General features: G+C 37.6%; 1 protein-coding gene across 3 annotated transcripts in view; it reads left to right on the top strand.

The window, feature by feature from the left end:
* The window catches only part of KLF8 (KLF transcription factor 8), a 283,891-nt gene extending 260,367 nt beyond the window's left edge, over nt 1-23,524 (top strand). For all 3 annotated transcript variants that reach the window (XM_065915790.1, XM_065915791.1, XM_065915788.1), the window contains exon 5: nt 22,992-23,524. In XM_065915790.1, the coding sequence (XP_065771862.1) occupies nt 22,992-23,173 (182 nt within the window). In that variant the 3' untranslated portion in view covers nt 23,174-23,524. The remainder of the gene's footprint in view (nt 1-22,991) is intronic.
* Nucleotides 23,525-23,957: the final 433 nt, after the last annotated feature.

The raw sequence follows: 23,957 nt of genomic DNA, 5'->3' as shown, positions 1-23,957 counted from the left end.
CAGCCAGGAGCTTGATGGGCACACTCTCCCCAGGTGTGGTGCGCCTTCTCCCCTCCGCGGTCCCAGCCTCAGTTTCTGCCCGTGCCTGTCGGGTGCATGCACCTTGTGTTTAGCCGCGACTCTCCCAGCGGATGTTGACCATCCAGAATCTCAGGAAGTCTTTGGTTAGAAACTGGAGGCCTGTTTGCAGTGTGGTAGGGGATGCAGTCTCTGGGGACGAATTTGCCCCTTTCCCCTCCCCACTGCCTCCTTCCTCCAGCGGGGATGGGCTGATCCACTGCAGGCTAGCTCTTCTCTGGAGTTTCTTAGTCCCTTTGTTCTGCGAACGGCTGGCAGTGTGTTTGTGCTGGTTAATTTTCTCCCTCTCTTTCTTGCTATCCCACAGTTTAAGTTGCTATCTCACATTAGGTCCTTCTGATTGCTCTCAGGGCCTTCGGGCTCGGTCCTTACCCTAAGCAATGCCGCCGGCTCCTCTCCGTTCTGCCCCCACTTGCTGGTGGCGGATGCGGGCATCTGGGGTACTCTTCTGCTGGGAGTTGCTTTTAGGCATGTAATCTGTGGGTTTTATTTATTTTTCCTTCCAGTTAGGTTGCCTTCCGAGATTCGAAAACTTCCCCCAGACCCGCCAGTGAGAGGGTTTCCTGGTGTTTGGAAACTTCCTCTATTAAGACTCCCTTCCCGGGATGGGTCTCTGTCCCTATCTATTTGTCTCTCTTTTTATCTTTTATATTTTGTCCTACATCCTTTCGAAGACAGTGGCTGCTTTTCTGGGTGCCTGATGTCCTCTGCTAGCGATCAGAAGTTGTTTTGTGAAGTTTGCTCAGTGTTCAATTGTTCTTTTGATGAATTTGCAGGGGAGAAAGTGGTCTCCCCATCCTATTCCTCCACCATCTTGACTCCTCCCCCAGTTTGCTCAATCTTATGTCCATTGAGTCAATGATGCCATTTAACCATCTCACCATCTATCACCCACTTCTCTTGCCCTCAGTCTTTCCCAGCATCAGTCTACTAGACTCATAGCTCAAAACAGATGCAAAGCAATGCTAAAGAAATTAAGAAAGATTATCAGTAGAAATGTAGATCATTGTAACAATAAGGTAGAAAAAAATAAAGATGAATTGATCAAAATTAGACAATTCAATTGCTGAGATAAAAACCAACCTAGAAGCAATGGATATCAGACTAAATAGGACAGAACAATGGATAAGTAATCTGGAATATAGAATAATGGGAATCACCCAGTCAGAACATCTGACAGACAAATTGGAAAAAGAAAAGAAGGAAAGCATCATAGGAGATATATGGAATAATATAAAACATACAACTTAGGCATAACAGGGACTCCAGTAAAGGAAAGAGAGGGATCCTAAAAAGTATCTATAGAAATTATGGTTAAAAACTTCCCCAAACTAAAGAAGAAAACAGATATCAAGGTACAAGAAGTGCAGAGGGTCCCAAAGAGGATCAACCCAAACAAATCTACACCAAAGCATGACAATTGAAATGGCAAAAGTGAAAGATAGAAGATTCTGAAGGCAGCAGGAGAAAAACAGTCAGTTACAAGGAAACCCCCATAAGGCTATTAATTGATATTTGTTTATATATAAACAGTCAAAATCCATGCTTATCAATCAAAGGATAAGCATGAAGATGTATATTTAACAGGACTTCTAATTCACAAAATGTGGGAAAAGAAGTTTAAAAATGTAGATCTTTTAGAATGTGTTTGAAGTTGTATGACTGTCTGTTCAAAGCAAGTAGATATAGTTATGAGTCAGAATATTTGAACTCCATGGTAACCACAAGTCAATGACACAGTTGATTCACAAAAAAAAGAAGACTTCAAGCATTCTACGAAAAAAAAAAAATCATTTTTAAATTAAAAAAAGAAAGAAGAGATGAACAAAGAAAAACTACAAAAACTGGAAAACAAGGTTGAAAATAGCAATAAATGCATAGTTATCAGTAAGTACTTTAGATGTCAGTGGACTAAAAGCTCCAATCAAAAGACGTAGAGCAACAGATTGGATTAAAAAAAAAAAAAAAAGCAAGAACCTACAATATGCTGCCTGTAAGAGACTCATTTTAAGAGGAAGGACAGGGGCTTCTGGTTCAACATGGTGAAGTAGAAAAAGGTGTACTCATCTCCTCCTGAGAGAACACCAAAATTGCAACTAGCTGTTGAACAACCAATGACAGAATGAAGCTGGAACCCACCAAAAAAAAAAAAAAGATATTCCATGTCCAAAGACAAAGAAGAAGCCACAGCAAGATGGTAGGAGGGGCACAATCATGATAAAATCAAATCTCATACCCATTGGTTGGGTGACCCACAGGCCAGAGAACAATAATACGAAAGAAGTTCTCCACTGTTGTGAAAGTTCTGAACCCCATGTCAGGCTTCCCAGCATGGGGATCTGACAAAGGGACTGAGACTCCCCAGGGAATCTGGCCTTGAGGACCAGTGGGATTTGATTATAGGACTTCCAGAGGACTGGGATAAACAGAAACTTCACTCTTGCAAGGTACAAGCAAAATTTTGCATGCATCAAGACCCAGAGGAGAGGAGCAGTGACCCCAAAGGAGACTCAACCGAAACTACCTGCTAATGTTGGATGGTCTTCTGTGGGAGGAGTGGATTGTCAAGGATACAATAAAAAGGCATAAAGTTATATCCCAGGTGAAGGGACAAGATAAAAATCCCAGAAAAACAACTAAGTGAAGTAGAGATAAGCAACCTTCCAGAAAAAGAATTCAGAATAATGATAGTGAAGACAGTCCAGGATCTCAGGATGAGAATGGACGCAAAGATTGAGACGATGCAAGAAATTTTTGCCAAAGAACTAAAAAACAAACAGAGATGAAAAATGCAATGGAAGGAATTAGTAGCAGAATAACTGAGGCAGAAGAATGGATAAATGACCTGGAGAACAGAATTTTGGAAATAACTGCCACAGAACAGAATATAGCAAAAGGAAAGAAAAAAATATGAAGACAGCCTAAGAGACCTCTGGGAAAATATTAAACACACCAGCATTCACATTATAGGGGCCCCAGAAGGAGAAGAGAGATAAGACTTGAGAAAATATTTGAAAAGATAATAGCTAAAAATTTCCTGAACATGGGAAATGAAATAATCAACCAAATCCAGGAAGCACAGAGAGTCCCAAGAAGGATAAACCCAAGGAGGAACACACATTCTATGGAGCCACCACCACCCTGGTACTAACACCAAAGACACTACAAAAAATAAAATAAAATTATAGGTCAATATCTTTGAGGAATATTTATGCAAAATCCTTAACAAAATACTAGCAAATCAAATCCAACAATACCTTAAAAGGATCATGCATCATGATGAATTTGGATTAATTGTAGATAGTTCAATATATGCAAAGCAATCAATGTGATACACCACTTTAAAAAAGGAAAGTAAAAACCACATGATCATTTCAATAGAGGCAGGAAAAGCATGTGGCAAAATTCAACATCTATTCATGATATATACTCACCAAATTAAGTATAGAAGGAATGTATGTCAACATACTAAAAACCACTTTTGACGAACTAGCAGTCAACGCAATACTCAACAGTGAAAGGCTGAAAACCTTTCAGCTAAATGCAGGAATAAAACAAGCATGCCCACTCTAACAACTTCTATTCAACACGGTATTGAAATATCTAGCTACTACAATCAGACAGAGGAAAAAAGTAGCTTACTTGGAAAGGAAAAGATAGAGCTATCACTATTTGCAGATGACATGATCTTCTATGTATAAAAAACATCCTATAGTCTCCACACAAAAGCTATTAGAGCTAATAAATAAATTAAGAAAGTTACCAGGATGCAAGATTAGTCTGCAGAAATCTGTTTCATTTCTTTACACTAGCAATGGAATATCAGAAAATAAAAGTATAAAAACAATACCATTTTAGGTCATATCAAAAAATTTTAGGAGTGATCTAAACTCAGAAGGTGAAAACTGTAAAATGCTCTAAGAAATTGAAGAGAATTCAAAGAAATGGAAATATATCTTATGCTCTTATGTTGGAAGAATCAATGTGTTAAAATGGCCACTTTATGCAAAGTTATCTATAGATTTAATACAATCCCTCTCAAAGTACCCCTGACACTTTTCACAGAACTAGAGCAAATAATCCTAAAATTTTTATGAAGCCACAAAAGACATTAGATTGCCAAAGCAATTCTGAGAGAAAAGAAAAAAGCTGGAGGCATAATCCTTCCAGAATTCACACTATACTAAAAAATTACAGGAATCCAAACACTGTGATATTGGCACAGAAACAGACATATAGATCAATGAAACAGAATAGAGAGCCAAGAAATAAACCCACACACCTATGGTCAGTTCATCTAAGACAAGGTAGGTAAGTATACAATGGAGAAAAGACAGTCTCTTCAACAAGTGGTGTTGGGAAAGTTGAACAGTTTAATGTAAATCAGTGGAATTAGAACACTCCATCATACCATATGCAAAAATATACTCAAAATGGCTTAAAGCCTAAATATTTATAAGGCATGACACCATACAACTCCTAGAGGAGAACATAGGCAAAACATACTCAGATATAAATCTTAGCAACATTTTCTTAGATCAGTCTCCCAATGCAAATGGAATAAAAGCAAAAATAAATGAGTTGGACTTAATGAAACTTAAAATCTTTTGCACAGAAATGAGAACCTACAAGAAAACAAAAACTGTGAAACGGAAGAGAATATTTGCAAATGATGTGAACAATGATGGATTAATTTCCAAAATACACAAGCATTTCATACAACTCAACACTGAAAAAAACAAACAACCCAATCAACAAATAGACAGAAGACCTAAATAGACTTTTCTCCGAGGAAGACATATAGATGAACATCAGGGACATGAAAAGATGCTCAACATTGCTCATTATTAGAGAAATGCAAATCAAAACCACAGTGAGATATCACCTTACACTGGTCAAAATGGCTATCATCAAAATCTACAAATACCATGCGTTGAAAGTGTGGAGAAAAGGAAACCCTCATACTTTGTTGGTTAGAATGTAAACTGGTGCAGCTACTGTTGAAAACATTATGCAGTTTCCTCAGAAAAGTAAATGTAGAGCTACTATATGACCCAGTAATTCTATACCTGGCTATATTATCCAAAAAAGACAAAAACTCTTAATTTGAAAAAGTACATACACTCCAATGTTCATAGAAGCACTATTTAAACAAAACCCATGACATTAAAAAAAACAAAACAAAACACCAAGTGCCCATCAACAGAGGATTGGTTTAAGAAGGTGTAGTGTAGTGTGTGTGTATGCTTCCCAGGATGCTTGGTGGGCTAAGAACCCAGCTGCAACATAGGAGACACAGGTTTGATCCCGGGGTTAGGAAGGTCCCCTGGAGGAAGGCATGACAACCCACTCCAGCGCGCATGTATGCTAACTTACTTCAGTAGTGTCAGACTTTTTGCAACCCTATGGACTGTAGCTTGCCAGGCCCCTTTATCCATGGGATTCCCCAGGCAAGAATTCTGAAGTGGCAGACATATTCTTTACTAATAACACCACCTGGGAAGACTATACATATGTGAATATACATATATAAGTATATACATATATTGCTTTACTAGCTTGTGAGATGAGTGCATACTGCAGTAGTCTGAGCATTCTTTGGCATTGCCTTTCTTTGGGGTTGGAATGAAAACTGACCTTTTCCAGTCCTCTGGCCACTGTTGCATTTCCCAAATTTGCTGGATATTGAGTGCAGCACTTTCACAGCATCATCTTTTAGGATTTGGAATAGGTCAACTGGATTTCTATCACCTCCACTGGCTTTGTTCATAGTGATGCTTCCTAAGGCCCACTTCACTTCACATTCCAGGATGTCTGGCTCTAGGTGAGTGATCACACCTTTGTGATTATCTGGGTCGTGAAGATCTTTTTTTGAAAAGTTCTTGCCATCTCTTAATATCTTCTGCTTCTGTTGGGTGCATACAATTTCTGCCCTTTATTGAGTCCATCTTTGCATGAAATGTTCCCTTGATATCTCTAATTTTATTGAAGAGATCTCTAGTCTTTCCCATTGTATTGTTTCCCTCTGTTTCTTTGCACTGATCACTGAGGAAGGCTTTCTTATCTCTCGTTATTCTCTGGAACTCTGCATTCAGTTGGGTATATCTTTCCTTTTTTCCTTTGCATTTCACTTCTCTTCTTTTCACAGCTAGTTGTAAGGCCTCCTCAGCCATTTTATTTTTTGCTTTTTTTTTTTCTTGGGGATGGTCTTGCTCCCTGTCTCTTGTACAATGTCATGAACTTCTGTCCATAGTTCATCAGGCACTCTATCAGATCTAGTCCCTTAAATCTATTTCTCACTTCCTGTATAATTGTAAGGGATTGGATTTAGGTCATACCTGAATGGTCCAGTGGTTTTCCCTACAGGATTCAGCAATATGTGAACCATGAAATTTCAGATGTTCAAGCTGGTTTTAGAAAAGGCAGAGGAACCAGAGATCAAATTCCCAACATCCATTGGATCATCTAAAAAGCAAGAGTTCCAGAAAAACATCTATTTCTGCTTTATTGACTATGCCAAAGCCTTTGACTGTGTGGATCACCACAAACTGTGGAAAATTCTGAGAGATGGGAATACCAGACCACCTGACCTGCCCCTTGAGAAATCTATATGCAGGTCAGGAAGCGACAGTTAGAACTGGACATGGAACAACAGACTGGTTCCAAATAGGAAAAGGAGTATGTGGAGGCTGTATACTGTCACCCTGCTTATTTAACTTATATGAAGAGTACATCATGAGAAACCCTGGGCTGGATGAAGCACAAGCTGGAATCAAGAATGCTGGGAGAAATATCAATAACCTCAGATAGGCAGATGTCACCACCTTATGGCAGAAAGTGAAGAAGAACTAAAGAGCCTCTTGATGAAAGTGAAAGAGGAGAGTGAAAAAGTTGGCTTAAAGCTCACATTCAGAAAACTAAGATCATGGCATCCGGTCCCATCACTTCATGGCAAATAGATGGGGAAACAGTGGAAAAAGTGGCTGACTTTATTTTTTTGGGCTCCAAAATCACTGCAGATGGTTACTACAACCATGAAATTAAAAGACACTTGCTCCTTGGAAGAAAAGTTATGGCCAACTCAGACAGTATATTAGAAAGCAGAGACACTACTTTGCCAACAAAGGTCCATTTAGTCAAGGTTATGGTTTTTCCAATAGTCATGTATGGATGTGAGTGTTGGACTATAAAGAAAGCTGAGCACCGAAAGTTGATGCTTTTGAACTGTGGTGTTGGAGAAAACTCTTGGGAGTCCCTTGGACTGCAAGGAGATCCAGCCAGTCCATCCTAAATGAGATCAGTCCTGAGTGTTCTTTGGAAGGACTGATGTTGAAGCTGAAACTCACAGTACTTTGGCCACCTGATGCAAAGAACTAACTCATTTGAAAAGATCCTGATGCTGGGAAAGATTGAAGGTGGGAGGAGAAGGGGACGACAGAGGATGAGATGGCTGGATGGCATCACCAACACAATGGACATGAGTTTGAGTAAACTCCGTTAGTTGGTGATGGATAGGGAGGCCTGACATGCTGCAGTCCATTAGGTTGCAAACAGTCACACATGACTGAGCGACTGAACTGAACTGAACTAATATACATATATACTATAGACTATACTATGTATATATATATATATATAGTCTATACTATGTACATATACTTTAAGCATACGTATATAGACTGTACATATATATACACACATATATATATATGTGATTATTTTTCAGCCATAAAAAAGAATGAAATATTGCCATTTTCAGCAATATGCATGGGCCTAGAATATGTACTTAATGAAGTAAATCAGACAATGACAATATATGATATCACTCACATGTGGAATCTAAAAAATAATAAAAAATGATATATATACAAAACAGAAACAGACTCATAGTCATAGAAAACAAACTAATGGTTACCAAAGAGGAAGGTATTATGAGAGGGATAATTTAGATTTATGGGATTAATAGATACAAGCTACTATGCATCAAATAGATAAGAAACAAGGATCTACTGTATAGCACAGGGAGATATATTCACTATCTTGTAATAACTTGAAATGGAAAATAATCTCATAAGAAATATACATGTATAAATATGACTTCAAATTTGTAATATATATATAAGTATGTGTATTATGTATCATATTGTGTTAGTTTCAGGTATTCACTAAAAAAATTCAGTTCATTTTGCTTTACACCTAAAACTAACACAACACTGTAAATACTTCAATAAAAGAAAAGCTTCCCCTATGTTTTCTTCTAGTAGCCTTATAGTTTCTGGTTTTATATTTAAGACATAAATTAATTTTGAGATTATTTTTGTATATGATATGAGTCCAATTTCATTCTTCTACATGTGGATATCAAGTTTTCCAAGTCCAGTTATTGAAGATATTCTTCTCCCATTGTTTGCTATAGACATGTTGTGGAAGATCAGTTGACTATAGATGCATATATTTCTACCTGAGCTCTCTCTTCCTTTTGTCTGTAAGTCTATTTTAATATCAGTACTTGATTAATGTAGTTTTGTCATATATGTTGAAAAATGCCTCCAAGCTTACTCTTTTTTTATTAAAATTGCTTTGGTTATTCAGGGTCTTTTGCTGTTACACATAACTTTAGAATTGTTATTTTTTTATTTCTGTAAAAACCACCATTGGAGTTTTGATAGGAGTCACATTGAATCTGTGGTTAAATTGCATCTATAGGTCATTTTGAGTATTATGGATATTTTAACAATGTTAATTTTCCCAACCCATGAACATGAGATATCTTTTCATTCACCTATGCCTTCTTTAATTTCCTCCATCAGTGTTTTATAATTTTCTATGCACAAGTCTTTAACCTCATTAGTTAAATTGATTCCTATTATATTCTTTTTGTAGTTATTTTGAATTATCTTGTTTTCTTGATTTCTGTTTCAGATACTTTTTTGTTTGTGTTTATAAATGTGAGTGATTTTCATATTTTCATTTTGTATATTCAAGGTTAACTGAACTCTTTAATTAGTTCTAAATGCTTTAGTTTTTTGTTTGTTTAAAATTTGTGGTTGTCTATGTATATGATCTTATCATCTGCAAATGGAGGTAACTTTATTTCTTCCTTTCTGGTTTGGGTGCCTTGAAATGTAGTTGATTTACAGCTTTGAATTAATTTCTCTTGTACAGCAAAGTGATTCAGTTGTGTGTGTGTGTGTGTGTGTATACACATATTCTTTTTATATTTTCCATTATGATTTATCACAGGATATTGACTGTAGTTATCTGTGCTTATAGTAGGGCCTGTTGTCTATCTATTCTATATATAATAGTTTACAACTGCTGACTGTAAGGTCTCGATGCGTCCCTCTCTCACATCCCCTTCCTTTTGGCCGTAAGTGTGAATCTTTTTCTATTTCATAGGTAGCCTCATTTGTGACATACTTTAGGTTCCCCATGTAGATGATATCATATGGTATTTGTCTTTCTCTTTCTGACTTACTTCACTTAGTATGGTAATCTCTAGGTCCATTCATGTTGCTGCAAATGGCATTGTTTCATTTTTTTTTTTTTTTATGGTTTAGTAACCCATTGCATATTGTAAGAAGTGAAGTGAAGTGAAGTGAAGTGAAAGTTGTTCAGTCGTGTCCAACTCTTTGCAACCTCATGGATTTATACAGCCCTTGGAATTCTCCAGGCCATAATACTGGAGTGGGTAGCCTATCCCTTCTCCAGGGGATCTTCCCGACCCAGGAATCGAACCAGGATCTCCTGCATTGCAGGCAGATTCTTTACCAACTGAGCTATCAGGGAAGACTGATATATATACATCTTGTTTATCCATTCATCTGTCAATGGACATTTAGGTTATTTCCATGCCTTGGCTATTGTGAATAGTGTTGCTATGAAAACAGGGGTGCATATATCTTTTTGAATTATCGTTTTGTCTGGATATTTGCCAAAGAGTGGGATTTCTAGATCATATGGCAACACTACTTTTAGTTTTTTAAGGAACCTCCATACTATTTTCAATAGTGGCTGTAATAACTTACATTCCCACAACAGTGTAGAAGTGTTCCCTTTCCTCCACATCCTCTCCACCATCTGTTGTTTGTAGATTTTTTGATGGTGGCTGTTTTGACTGGTGTGAGGTGATACCTCATTGTAGTTTTGATTTTCATTTCTCTGATAATTAGTTATGTTGAGCATCTTGGTTACCTTTTATTTCCTTTTCTTATGTAATGCTCAAGCATTATTATGTTGAAAAGAAATGGGAAGACACAGCAGCCTTACCTTGCCCTGGATCTTAGGGCAAAAACTTTAACTTTTTTCCTATTGGTTATTATGTTACCTGTTATCACATATAAATTGTATTGTGTTAAGCTCCTATATAACTGTTCTGTTGAACATTTTAATTATGAATAGATTTTGAACTTTTTTCTTTTTCTTTATTGGAGGATAATTTATTTGCAATGATGTGGTGATCTCTGCCTTTGATATAAGTGAATCAGTCATAATTATATATATATATTATAATTATATATATAATTATTATGACTAATTTATATATGAACATCCCCTCCCTCTTGAGCCTTCCTTCCCTTACCCTTTCACCGCCTCTAGTTCATAACAGAACACAAGGCAGCATTCCCTGTTATACATCTGTTTTACACATGACACTGCATATGTTGTTGTTGTTCAGTCACTCGGTCATGTCCAACTCTTTGTGACCCCATGGACTGCAGCATTCCAGGCTTCTCTGTCCTTCCCCATCTCCCGATGCTTGCTCAAACTCATGTCCATTGAGTAGGTGTTGCCATCCAACCATCTCATCCTCGATCATCCCATTCTCCTCCTGCCTTCAATCTTTCCCAGTATCAGGGACTTTTCCAATGAGTCCACTCTTCACATCAGGTGGCCAAAATATTGGAGCTTCAGCATCAGTCCCTCCAATGAATATGCAGGGTTGATTTTTTTAGGATTGGCTGGTTTGATCTCCTTGCTGTCCAAGGGACTCTCAAGAGTATTCTCCAACACCTCAGTTTGAAAGTATCAGTTCTTTGGCACTCAGCCCTCTTTATAGTCCAACACTCACATCCATACATGACTACTGGAAAAACCACAGCTTTGACTATACAAACTTTTCTTGGGAAAGTAATGTCTCTGCTTTTTAATATGCTCTCTAGGTTGATCATTGCTTTCCTTCCAAGGAGGAAGTGTCTTTTATTTTCATGGCTGCTCTCACCATCTGTCGTGAGTTTGGAACCCAAGAAAATAAAGTCTGTCACTGTTTCCATTGTTTTCCAATCTATTTGCCATGAAGTGATGGGACCAGATGCCATGATCTTTGTTTTTTGAATGTTGAGTTTTAAGCCAGCCTATTCACTCTTCTCTTTCACCTTCATAAAGAGACTCTTTAGTTCCTCTTCACTTTCTGTCATAAGGGTGACATCATCTGAATATCTGAGGTAATTGTTATTTCTCCCAGCAACCTTGATTCCGTCTTGTGCTTCATCCAGCCCGTATATGTCAATGGTAGTTTATCAATCTCTCCTAGCTTCTCCTTCCCACACTATGTCCACAAGCTCATTCTCTACATCTGCCTATCCATTTCTTATCTGTAAATAGTTTCATCAGTAACATTTTTCTAGATTCCATATATATGCATTAATAATCCCCTGGAGGAAGACATTGCAACCCACTCCAGTATACTCGCCTGGAGAATTCCATGGACAGAGGAGCCTGGTAGGCTATAGTCCATAGGGTCTCACAGAGTCAGGCACGACAGAATGACTTAGCATGCATGCATGCATGCATGATATTTTATCTCTTTCTGACTTACTTCACTCTGTATAACAGGCTCTAGGTTCATCGACCTCACTAAAACTGACTCAGATTTGTTCCTTATTATGACTGAGTAATATTCCATTGTGTATATGTACCACAACTTCTTTTTTTTTTTTCATTTATTTTTATTAGTTGGAGGCTAATTACTTTACAATATTGTAGTGGATTTTGTCATACATTGACATGAATCAACCATGGAGTTACATGTATTCCCCATCCCGATCCCCCCTCCCACCTCCCTCTCCACCCAATTCCTCTGAGTCTTCCCAGTGCACCAGGCCCGAGCACTTGTCTCATGCATCCAACCTGGGCTGGTGATCTATTTCACTATAGATAATATACATGTTTTGATGCTGTTCTCTCGAAACATCCCACCCTCGCCTTCTTCCACAGAGTCCAAAAGTCTGTTCTGTACATCTGTGTCTCTTTGTCTGTTTTGCATATAGGGTTATCATTACCATCTTTCTAAATTCCATAGTATGTATTAGTATGCTGTAATGTTCTTTATCTTTCTGGCTTACTTCACTATGTATAATGGGCTCCATTTTCATCTATCTCATTAGAACTGATTCAAATGAATTCTTTTTAATGGCTGAGTAATATTCCATGGTGTATATGTACTGCAGCTTTCTTATCCATTCGTCTGCTGATGGGCATCTAGGTTGCTTCCATGTCCACAACTTCTTAATCCATGTTATTGTTGATGGACATTTAGGTTGCTTCCATATCCTGGTTATTTTAAATAGTGCTGCAATGAACACTGGGGTGCATAGGTGTCTTTTTGAAATTGGCTTTCTCAGAGTATATGCCCAGTAGGGATATTGCTCAAGTAATGAGGTAGTTTTATTCCTAGTTTGTTAAAGAATCTCCATAGTGTTCTCCATATTGGCTGTACCGATTTACATTCCCACCAACAGTGCAGGAGGGTTCCCTTTTAACCACAGGCTCTCCAGCATTTATTGTTTGTAGATGTTTTTACCATGGCCATTCTGATTGGTGTGAAGTGATACCTCATTGTAGTTTTGATTTGCATTTCTCGAATAAAGAGTGATGCTGAGCATCTTTACATGTTTTTCTCAGCTATCTGTATGTCTTCTTTGCAGAAGTATTTTTTTATGCTCTCTGCCCATTTTTTATTGGGCTGTTGGTTTTCTGATATTGAGTTTATGTGCTGCTTATACATGTTTGGAAATTAATTCTTGATTAGTTGCTTCATTTGTGATTATTTTCTCCCATTCTGAGGGTTGTCTTTTCATCTTCTTTAGTGTTTCCTTTGCTGTGAAAAGCTTTTAAGTTTAATTAGGTCTCATTTGTTTATTTTTGTTTTATTTCCATTTCTCTAGGAGGTCAGCCATAGAGGATCTTCCTGTGACATATATCAAAGAGTATACTGCCTATAATTTTGATCTAAGAGCTTTGTAGTGTCTGGCCTTACATTTAGGTCTTTAATCCATTTGAGTTTATTTTTGTGTGTGGTATTAGGAAGTGTTCTAATTTCATTATTTTACATGTCACTATCCAGTTCTCCTAGTACCACTGATTGAAGAGACTGTCTTTTCTCCATTGTATATTCTTACCTCCTTTGTCAAAGACAAGGTGCCCATCAGTGTGTGGGCTTGTTTCTGGTCTTTATATCTTGTTTCATTGGTCTATACTTCTGGTTGTGTGCCAGTACCATACTGTCTTGATAAATTTGTAGTATAATCTGAAGTCAAGAATGTTGATTCCTCTGATTCCTTTTTCCTTTCTCAAGATTGCTTTGGCTCTTTGGGTTCTTTGGTGTTTCCACACAAGTTGTGAATTTTTTTGATTCTAGTTCTGTGAAAAATACCATTGGTAGTTTAATAGGGATTGCATTGAATCTGTAGATTGCCTTCACAATATTGATTTTTCCAATCTGAGAAAATGGTATATCATTCCATCTGTTTGTGTCTCTGATTTAGTTCATTAGTGTCTTGTAATTTTCTGCATAGATGTCTTTTCTTTCTCTAGGTAGAGTTATTCCTAGGTATTTCATTATTTTTGTTAAAATGGTGAGTATTTTTTTCCTTAATTTTTCTTTCTGATTTTTCATTGTTATTGTATAGGAATGCAAGAAATTTCTGTATATTAATTTTGTATCCCATAACCTTGCTAAATTTCCTTGATCAACTCCAGTAATTTTCTGGTGGCATCTTTAGGGTTTTCTATGTATAATATCATGTCATCTGCAAATTGTAAGAATTTTGCTTCTTTTCCAATCTGGATTCTTTTTATTTCTTTTTCTTCTCTGATTACCATAGCTAGAACTTCCAAAATGACATTGAATAATAGTGGTGAGAGTGAACACCTTTGTCTTGTTGCTGATTTTTAAGGAAATCCTTTCAGTTTTCCACTGTTGAGAGTATTTATGTGGGTTAGGGATTCCTTCGTGGTTCAGATGGTAAAGAGTATGCCTGCAATGTCAGAGACCCAGATTCGATCTCTGGGTCATGAAGATCCCCTGGAGAAGGAAATGGCAACCCACTCTGGTGTTCTTGCCTGGAAAATCCCATGGATGGAGGAGCCTGGCAGGCTACAGTCCATGGGGTTGCAAAGAGTTGGACACAACTGAGCAACTTCACTTTCTTTATTTCTTTCTTGTCATATATAGTTTTTATTATGCTGTGGTATGTTCCTTCTATGCCTACTTTCTGGAGAATTTTTAATCACAAATAGGTGTTGAATTTTGTCAAAAGCTTTCTTGGTATTATGTATTGAGGTGATCATGTGTTTTTACCTTTCAGTTTCTTGATATGATGTATCACATTGATTCATTTGTGTGTATTGAAGAATCCTTGTATCCCTGGGATAAACCCCATATGATCATGATGTATGATCCTTTTTATGTGTTGTGAGATTTGGTTTGCCAGTATTTTGTTAAGGATTTTTGCATTTATGTTAAGCAAGGTTATTGGCCTGTAATTTTCTTTTCTCGTGGTGTCTATGTCTGGTTTTTGTATCAGGATGATGATGATAGTCTTGTAAAATGAGTTTGGGAGTTTTCATTCCTCTGCAATTTTCTGGAAGAGTTTGAGTAGTATAGCTGTTGTGCTGTGCTTAGTCACTTAGTCATATCCAACTCTTTATGACCCCATGGCCTGTAGCCTGCCAGGCTCCTCTGTCCATGGGAATTATCCAGACAAGAATACTGGAGTGGGTTGCCATGCCCTCCTCCATGGCATCTTCCCAACCCAGGGATCGAACTCAGATCTCACACATTACAGGCACATTCTTTACCATCTGAGCCACCAGGGAGGCCCAGAATGGATGTTAGCTGTTCTCTAAATTTTTTGTAGAATTCACCTGTGAAACCATCAGGCTCTGGGCTATTTGTTGCTAGAAAAATGTTGACACAGTTTCAAATTTCAGTGCTCGTGATTGGTGTGTTCATATTTTCTATTTCTCCCTGTTTCAGTCTTGGATGGTTGTACCTTTCTAAGAATTTGTCCGTTTCATTTAGGTTGTCCACTGTATTGGCATATAGTTGCTTGTGGTAGTTTCTTATGATCCTTTGTATTTCTACCTTTTCTGTTGTAATTTCTCCTTTTTCATTTTTAGCTTTATTGATTTGAGTCCTCTCCCTTTTGTTCTTGATAAGTCTGGCTAAAGGTTTTGTGTATTTTTTCAAATAACCAGCTTTTAGTTTCATTGATTTTTGCTGTTGTTTTCTTTATTTTTATTTCATTTATTTCTGCTCTGATCTTTATGATTTATTTCCTTCAACTAACTTGGGGATTTTTGTCCTCCTTTTTCTAGTTACTTTATGTCTAAGGTTAGATTGTTTATTTGATGTTTTTCTTTTTTCTTGCTGTAGGCTTATATTACTATAAACTTCCCTCTTAGCACTGCTTTTACTATATCCCATAGGTTTTGAGTTGTCAGGTTTTCAGTGTCATACATTCTTAGATATTTTTAATTTCTTCTTTGATTTCTTCAATGACCTGTTGGTTATTCAGAAGGGTATTGTTTAGCGTCCATGTGTGTGTCTATTTTATAGTTTTTTCCCCCAGTAGTTGATATCCAGTCTTATAGCATTTTAATGAGAAAAAAATGCTGGATACAATTTCAATTTATTAAAATTTACCAAGGCTTGATTTGTGATGCAGTATGTGATCTATCCTGGAGAATGATCCCTGTGGGCTTGAGAATAAAGTGAATTCTACTTCTTTCAGATAAAATGTCCTATTATATCAATTAAATCCTTTTGGTCCCCTGTGTCATTATAGGCTTTTGTTTTCTTATTAATTTTCTGTCTGGGTGATCTTTCCATTGGTGTGAGTGGGGTGTTAAAATCACCCACTATTATTGTGTTGTTGTCAATTTCCCCTTTTGTATTTGTTATCATTTGCCTAATGTCTTGAGATCCTCCTATGTTGGGTGCATATATATTTATAGTTGCTATATATTCTTCCTGGATTGATTCGTTGATTATTTTGTAGTGTCCTTCCTTATCTCTTGCAACAGTCTTTAAAGTTTATTTTATCTGACATGAGTATTGTTACTCTTTCTTTCTTTTGATTTCCATATTTATGGAACATCTTTTTCTGGACACTCACTTTCAGTCTACACGTGTCCCAAAGTATGAGGTTCATCTTTGTAGACTGGATACATAGAGGTCCATTCAGCCAGTCTTTGTCTTTTGGTTGGAGCATTTCACTCATTTACATTTAAGGTGGTTATTGATATATATGATCTACTATTTATGTTATCAATTGAACTTTGTTTTTGTATATCTTTTTTCTCCCATTTCCTGTCTAAAGAAATTCCTTTGGCATTTGATGTGAAGCTGGATTTTTGGTGCTGAATTCTCTTAATTTTGCTTATCTTTAAAGCTTTTTGATTTCTCCATCATATCTGAATGAGACCTTTGCTGGATACAGTAATCTTGGTTGTTAAGTTTTTTCTTTTCATCACTTTAAGTATATCCTGCCACTCCCTTCTGGCCTGCAGAATTTCTCTTGAAAGATAAACTGTTAGCCTTATGGGGACCTTCTTATATGTTATTTGTTGTTTTTTTCCTTGATTATTTTAATTTTTTTTTTCTGTTTAATTTTTGCTAGTTTGATTGTTATGTGTTTTGCTGCATTTCTCTTTGGATTTATCCTGTATTGGACTCAGGGCTTTCTGGACTTGGGTTGCTATTTCCTTTCCCATGTTAAAGAAATTTTCACCTATAATCTCTTATGTTTTCTCATACCTTTTCATTTTCTCTTCTTTTTCTGGGACTCCTATAATTTAAATATTTGTTTACTTAATGTAGTCACAGAGGTCTCTTAGACTATCCTCATTTCTTTTTATTCTTTTTTATTTATTCTGCTATACTGCAGTTATTTCCACCATTCTACCATCCAAATAATTTGTCCATTTTTCTGCCTCAGTTATTCTGCTATTGGTTTCCTATAGTGTATTTTATATCTCAGCTATTTGTTGTTCATTGCTGATTGTATATGCTTTGTTTTTTTTTTTTCTATGTGCTTGTTATCTTCTCAATCCATATAGGTACTAAGTCACTTCAGTCATGTCCAACTCTGTGTAACCTTATGGACAGTAGCCTGCCAGGTTTTTCTTTCCATGGGCTTTTCCAGGCAAGAATACTTGAGCAGGTTGCCATGTCCTCCTCTAGGATATCTTTCCAACCCAGGGATTGGACCCACATCTCTTACATCTCTTGCATTGGCAGGCAGGTTCTTTACCACTAGTGCTACCTGAGAAGACCTTTCAATCCATACCTCCATTCTGTTTATCTATGCCTCCATTTTGTTTCCAAGATTTTGGATCATTTTTACTCATTACTCTGAATTATTTTTCAGGTAGAGTGAAAATATTTTTCAGGTATTTTTTCATTTGTTTTGTCTTATGAGTTTTAACTATATTCCTTTACCTGCTACATATTTCTCTGCCTTTTAATTTTGTTTAATTTACTGTGTTTGAGGTCTCCTTTATTCAGGCTAGAAGTTCATAGTTCCTGTTACTTGTGGAGTCTGCCCACAGTGTGTGGGGTTGGACCATGCCTTGTGAAGTTTCCTCTTGAGGGGGACTGGTGCCTATATTCTGGTGGATGCAACTGGATCTTATCTCTCTGAAGGGTAGCGCCATATCCAGTGATGTGTTTTGGGGTGTCTGTTGGTGTGGTGGGGCTTTGGGTACTCTGTCTACTAATGGGCAGAGTTCTATTACTGTTTTGCATAGTTTCACATGGAGTGTCTGACAGTAGATCTTGCTGGCATTTGGGCTGGTCCTGGTCTTAGTGTTGAGATGGAGGTCTTCAGGAGACCTCTTGCTGATTAACATTGCATGGTGTCGAGAATTCTCTGGTGGTACATAGTTCTGGACTTGGTCTCCCACTTCAGAAGTTCAAGCCTGATCCTTTACTATAGCACCAAGACTCCACCAGCCACACAGCACCGAAGAGAAAGAAAGAGAGAAAAGGAGAAGAAAGAGTAAAAGGGGGGATAAGGAAGTCAAACAAACAAACAAAAGCATGGACCGACAAAACTCGAAGACAAAAGTTAAGAATAACACTAAATAGACAAGAACTCCCGAAGAGAATCAGAACCTCAGAAAAAGCAAAGAAGTTAGAAAAAAAGAACAAAAATAGGAACCAAAAAAGAGAGCAGTCAAACCGATAAAGAAACCCATAAGTGAGAACGAATACTACAATCTAGATTAGCAAAAATACAAAACCAAAACTATAGGGAAAAAATGCAACATAACAAAAAAGTACTGTAAATGGGAAAAATAAAGTTTATTTTTTAAGCAAAAACATTTTAAAAGGAAAAATTAAGTAATTTTTCTAAAAAAAATAATGGAATAATAAAATAGCAACAGAACAATACAAAAAAGAAAAAAGACAAAAATAGAAAGAGAGTAGTAATAAGAAGAATGTCCTCCTATGTCCTCTGTTGTCCTCACCACACAGTGAACTCCAGTCAAACTGCCTACTCTTAAGTCCTCCAATATTTCTAGGAAGGTCTCTGGATCTGCTGTGGGCACTGTGGGGCCAGCTCAGACTCAGATGTGTCCTCACTCCAGCTTATACTTGCTTCCAAAGTCCACAATTGCCCCCTAAGTCCACAGTCTCAAACTAATTGTGGGGATTTAATCTGGTGAACCTGAAGCTGCAGAAGCTATTTCCCTGCCTCTTCTCTGGCCACACAGCTCCAGGTGCTCAGCTTTGGTTTTGCCCCCACCTCTGCTTGTAGGCCACCCTCCAGTGTCTGTTCCCTGTCCAGATAAGAGGGGGCAAAAGTGGTGGCTTATTTGGTCTCACTCACTCAGTTGGGCTGCAAATAGTGAGGTTTACAACAGACACAACTGGTGTGTGAGGGAGTGCCTGTGGTGGCCAAGACCTGCAAAAATTTGGTCCTGCCTGAGTCAGGTCATGGGCTCCCCCAGGGGAATTGGCCCTATGTCGTGTGTCCCTTGGCCGAGCCAAGCTGCATAGCCTCCCAGAAAGGTGTGGGCAGTGAACTGCAGCTGCTCACAGCTTGATGATAGCAGCAACCACTGGGATCAGGACTGTAGTGGCATCTTTTTCCATGCCTCTGGCACTTGAGCAGGCTTTGGTGGTGGCCAACTGTCTGGCATATCCTGCTCTGGAATCTCAAACTTCTGTTGTAGCTAGTTCTGCCTCCAGCACTCAGGCCAACCTTTGTGGTGGCCAGCCAGTATATCCCAGCCTTTGGCATTGCAGTCCACAGCTGCAGCTTGTCCCACCTATGGCACACACAAAGGTGGGGTCCTGTGATCTGTGATCTGTGTGGAGTTAAAGGGTTCCCATTACAATTATCTCTTGCCTCTGTGATAGGCCCATGCTTTTCCCTGGATTCCCTCAGCTGTGTCATACTAGCCCCCTCAGAGTATCTTCATGGCAGTCAACCCCCATCCTCTCCCTGGGGTCTGACCTCTGAAGCCTGAGCCTCAGCACCCAATCCCCATGTGCCATGGCAGGTGTGCAAACAGTGTCTTGGGCTTTGATGTGCTAATCGACAACTGTCTCTGTGGTGAATTCTATCCATTTTGCCTTCCAAGCACCTGTTGCTGACTTCCCCTTTAAGGCTCTAAAACTTCTCTGTCCCTGCTCGTGAGGGGGTTTCTGAGTGTGTGGAAACTTTTCCTCTTTATGGCTCCCTCCCTGGGATACAGGTCTCCATCCCAATTCCTTTGTCTCTTTTTTAAATCTTTATCTTTTGCCTTACTTCATTCTGTGGAGATTAGCTTGCCTTTTTGGAAGTCTGGGGTCTTCTGCCAGCACTCAGAAGGTGTTCCGTAGCAGTCGTTCCACATGCAGATGTATTTTTGATGTATTTGTGGGGAGGAAGGTGATCTCCATGTCTTACTCCTCCGCCATCTTGAAAATCCCCCATGAACTTTTTCAAGTGCTTTCCTACAACTATTAAGATAATCATGCCAATTTTTTCTTAAATTTGGTAATGTGTTTTATCCCACTGATTGATTAAATATACTGAACTATCCTTGCATCATCCTGGGGATAAGTCTAACTTTATCATGGTGCATAGTCCTTGTAATATACTGTTGATTTCAGTTTGGTGGGATTTTATTGAGGATTTTTGCATGTGTATATATCAAGAATATTGACCTATAGTTTTCTTATCTTGCACTTTGTTTGGTTTTGATATCATAGAATAAGTTTGGAAGTGTTCCCTCCTATCCCATTTTTGGAAGATATTAAGAAGAATTAGTATAAATTCTTTGAATGTTTTGTAGAATTCATTTGTGAAGCACTCTGGTTCTGGGCTTTTCTTTGTTCAGAGAATTTTGGTTACTGATTTAATCTCTTTATTTGAGCTTCCTGTTTCTTTTTAATTTACTTTTCATAGGTTATGTTTCTAGGAATTTATCCATTTCTTATAAGTTATCTAGTTGTTGGCATATAGTTATACATAATTGTCTTTTCTTACCATTTTTATTTCTGAGGCATCCATTGTAATATCTTGTCTCTTATTTCTGATTTTATTTATTTCAATCTTATGTTACATTTACTCTAGTTTCCCTCATCAATTCAATAAATATTTTGAGTACCTATATGTGCCAGACAAGAGATTAAGCCAGTAGCTTTGTACCCGTTGTAATCCATCTTGCATATCATGGCTAGATCATTTCAACATTCAACATGATCAAGTCATTTTTGAGTTTAAAAATGTTTAGTGTTGCACATTACCCCTACCTCCAACCATAAATGGGATCCTACTGTGCATGTGTGTGTGTGATGCTTAGCTATTCAGTAGCTTTTTCTTTTCATTTTATAACATTTCATTGGCCATCTTTTGTTTTCAATACATACAACTCTTATCCCATTATTCTTAACAGCTAATGCACCAATGTCTGAATATTGAAATTATCAGTAATAGATATCAAATAATTGGTATCAATACTGAAATTATCAATAATTAGAATGAATCCTCAAAATAGTTGCCTTGGTATTTTCCACAACTGTGAGTAAGAGTGAATGTCATTCTGTTGCCCATTATTTGAAAGTTACACAGTTAATTAAATTAGTAAACACTTGGAAAGATTAGTAAGTGTTGAGCAGTAAGCTGAAAAACAACATATGCAAACCAGATTGCCACCAGAATTTACTACAACATAAAATAAAATACTCTGGAGCATTTATACGGAGAAAGGGGAGAATGAGCTAGAGTAAGACAAACCATTAAAATACCAATGCATTTTGAACTTCCCTGGGGTCCAGTGGTTAAGAATCCACCTGCCAATGCAACAACACAGATTTGATCCCTGGTCCAGGAAGATCTCACATGCAACTAAGCCCAAGATCCACAGCTACTGAAGCCCATGCACTGTAGGGCCTATGCTTCATAACAAGAGAAGCCACCTCAATAAGAACACATCACAACAAAGATTAGCCCCTGCTCACCGCAACTAGAGAAAGTCCATGTGCAGTAACAAAGACCCAGCACAGTCAAAAATAAATAAATAAATAAATTTAATAATTAATGAAAACAATGCATTTTGTATCTTCATTGTCACTTATTTATGATTATAAGATTATACATGGTCATTGTAGAAGATGGGAAATAGAGAAGCACATTAAAAGGAAAATAATCATTACCCTAATCCTATGACCTTAACCATAGTAAATATTTATTTTTTATTATATAGCTTCTTATCTTTTTACTTTAAAATTTTTATTATAAAATACAATACCATGATTTTTTAAACATTCCAACAATACAGAAAGGTGCAAAGTAAAAAGAGAAATTCCTCTTCTCACCATTCTCATTTTCACCTTCTGGATATTCACTCACTGTTAATTCCTCTCATAATTTACATTTAAGTGAATTGATCTTGCCTTTTTTTCTGAATATATAAATATGTGTTAGGTGATATATACACCACTATGGGAGTCATACTGTGTTCTTTATATTACTTTTTTCACTTAGTTTTCTACCCAGAGCATACATATTCAATATATAGCCCAAGTGAATCTATTTCAAATAGTTTGACTTGACACTTCTCACCCCATTCCATGCCATTGAGTTTCTGATCTTTCACAGAGAAAGGTCTCAGCTGAGATTCCATTTCAGTGAATCACACGTTCTTTTTGTGTGTATGGTTCTATTTCAGACCATTTGTTGGGAGGTATTAAAGAAGAAAATATAGTTACTACCATGTGGTATAGTGGAAAATATCAATGATTTGGGTTTGGATCTCAGTTTCATCATTTGTTGGCTGTGTTTAAAGGATAAAATCTTTCAAACAACCTTGTGAGATATTTCTTATCCCTCTTAAGAGATGAGAAAACAGAGACCCAGTCAGGGAGAAATGACTTATTTAAGGTCACACACCTACTATGTATTATAGCCAGGATTTAAACAAAGGCCAGTTTGAGGCACAGCCTATGTGTTTTCCTTTCAATCATCGTGGCTTTTCTTTGGGACTTCAGTATAAGTGAAGGAGAAGAGTCTTTAAAGTGATTGCTTAAGTTTTTGACCAAAGTCTTAATAAAAGGTTATGTACTCTGTTATCTTTTCAGTATCCAAACGTCTCTTATCTGACTTCTTTTGTTTTGTCATATTTTCTTTTTTTAGGAGAGAAGCCTTATAAATGCACTTGGGATGGTTGCTCTTGGAAATTTGCTCGCTCGGATGAGCTCACCCGCCATTTCCGCAAGCACACAGGCATCAAGCCTTTCCGGTGCACAGACTGCAATCGTAGCTTTTCTCGCTCTGACCACCTGTCTCTGCACCGCCGGCGCCATGACACCGCGTAAGCGGTACAGACTGCACTAGAAGAGCTGCACTGGTCTCTTTCGTGCACACGCCCGTGTTCTATAAGATCATGATCATCTTTTCCTCTTTGACTCAGCTTGCCTGTGGGATGGGATACAGCTCACTGACCCAGACTGATGAGACTGGAGGAAAAGATAGCTGATCTTTCGTGAAGACTCCTTATATTCCATCTTCATTTCTTCCTTGTCTCATCCCCAAGTTTTTTCAACCTCCACATGGGTTGAATTCCAGTGCGGCACCCATGGTTGCCCCCTCCCCTGCCCGTTATGAGATAGGACATTTTTCCTACAATAAGAACACAGGAATCAAATTCAAGGCTGTGAACAAACATATGCTGCTTTTTTTTTTTTTAATTTTTCTCTTGTTTTATAGAATTCTTATCCATATTTTTGAATCAATATATCAATGTGGTTGGTAGTGTCCTAAAATGACTTTTTTCAAGTTCCCAGGCAAAAGAGGGCATAACATTGTAGTTGGTTGATAAGATTTACAGGTATTTGGGTCCTGAGTATAGGGCACATTCTTGGTGAATAAACTGAGTCCCATACCAAACTCAAAGATTGTGTAAAACCATTCCTATTTGTTCTTACATTGTGGTTTTCAAACAGTGCTGGTGCTTCTTGCTTTTTTAGTCCATCAAAGGGAAATAAAGGATCTTCTTGTCCTCCTTTTCACCCTCTTCTTCCTCCTCCTCCTTCAGGATTAAAGATTTTTCTACACAGTTACATTCTTTGTTATGTTAAACTTGGATAAAATTTTCAAAGC

Source organism: Muntiacus reevesi, chromosome X, assembly GCF_963930625.1.
Source record: "Muntiacus reevesi chromosome X, mMunRee1.1, whole genome shotgun sequence".
In the NCBI taxonomy this organism is placed as follows: Eukaryota; Metazoa; Chordata; class Mammalia; order Artiodactyla; family Cervidae; genus Muntiacus; species Muntiacus reevesi.
This window is presented reverse-complemented; position numbering and strand designations above follow the sequence as displayed.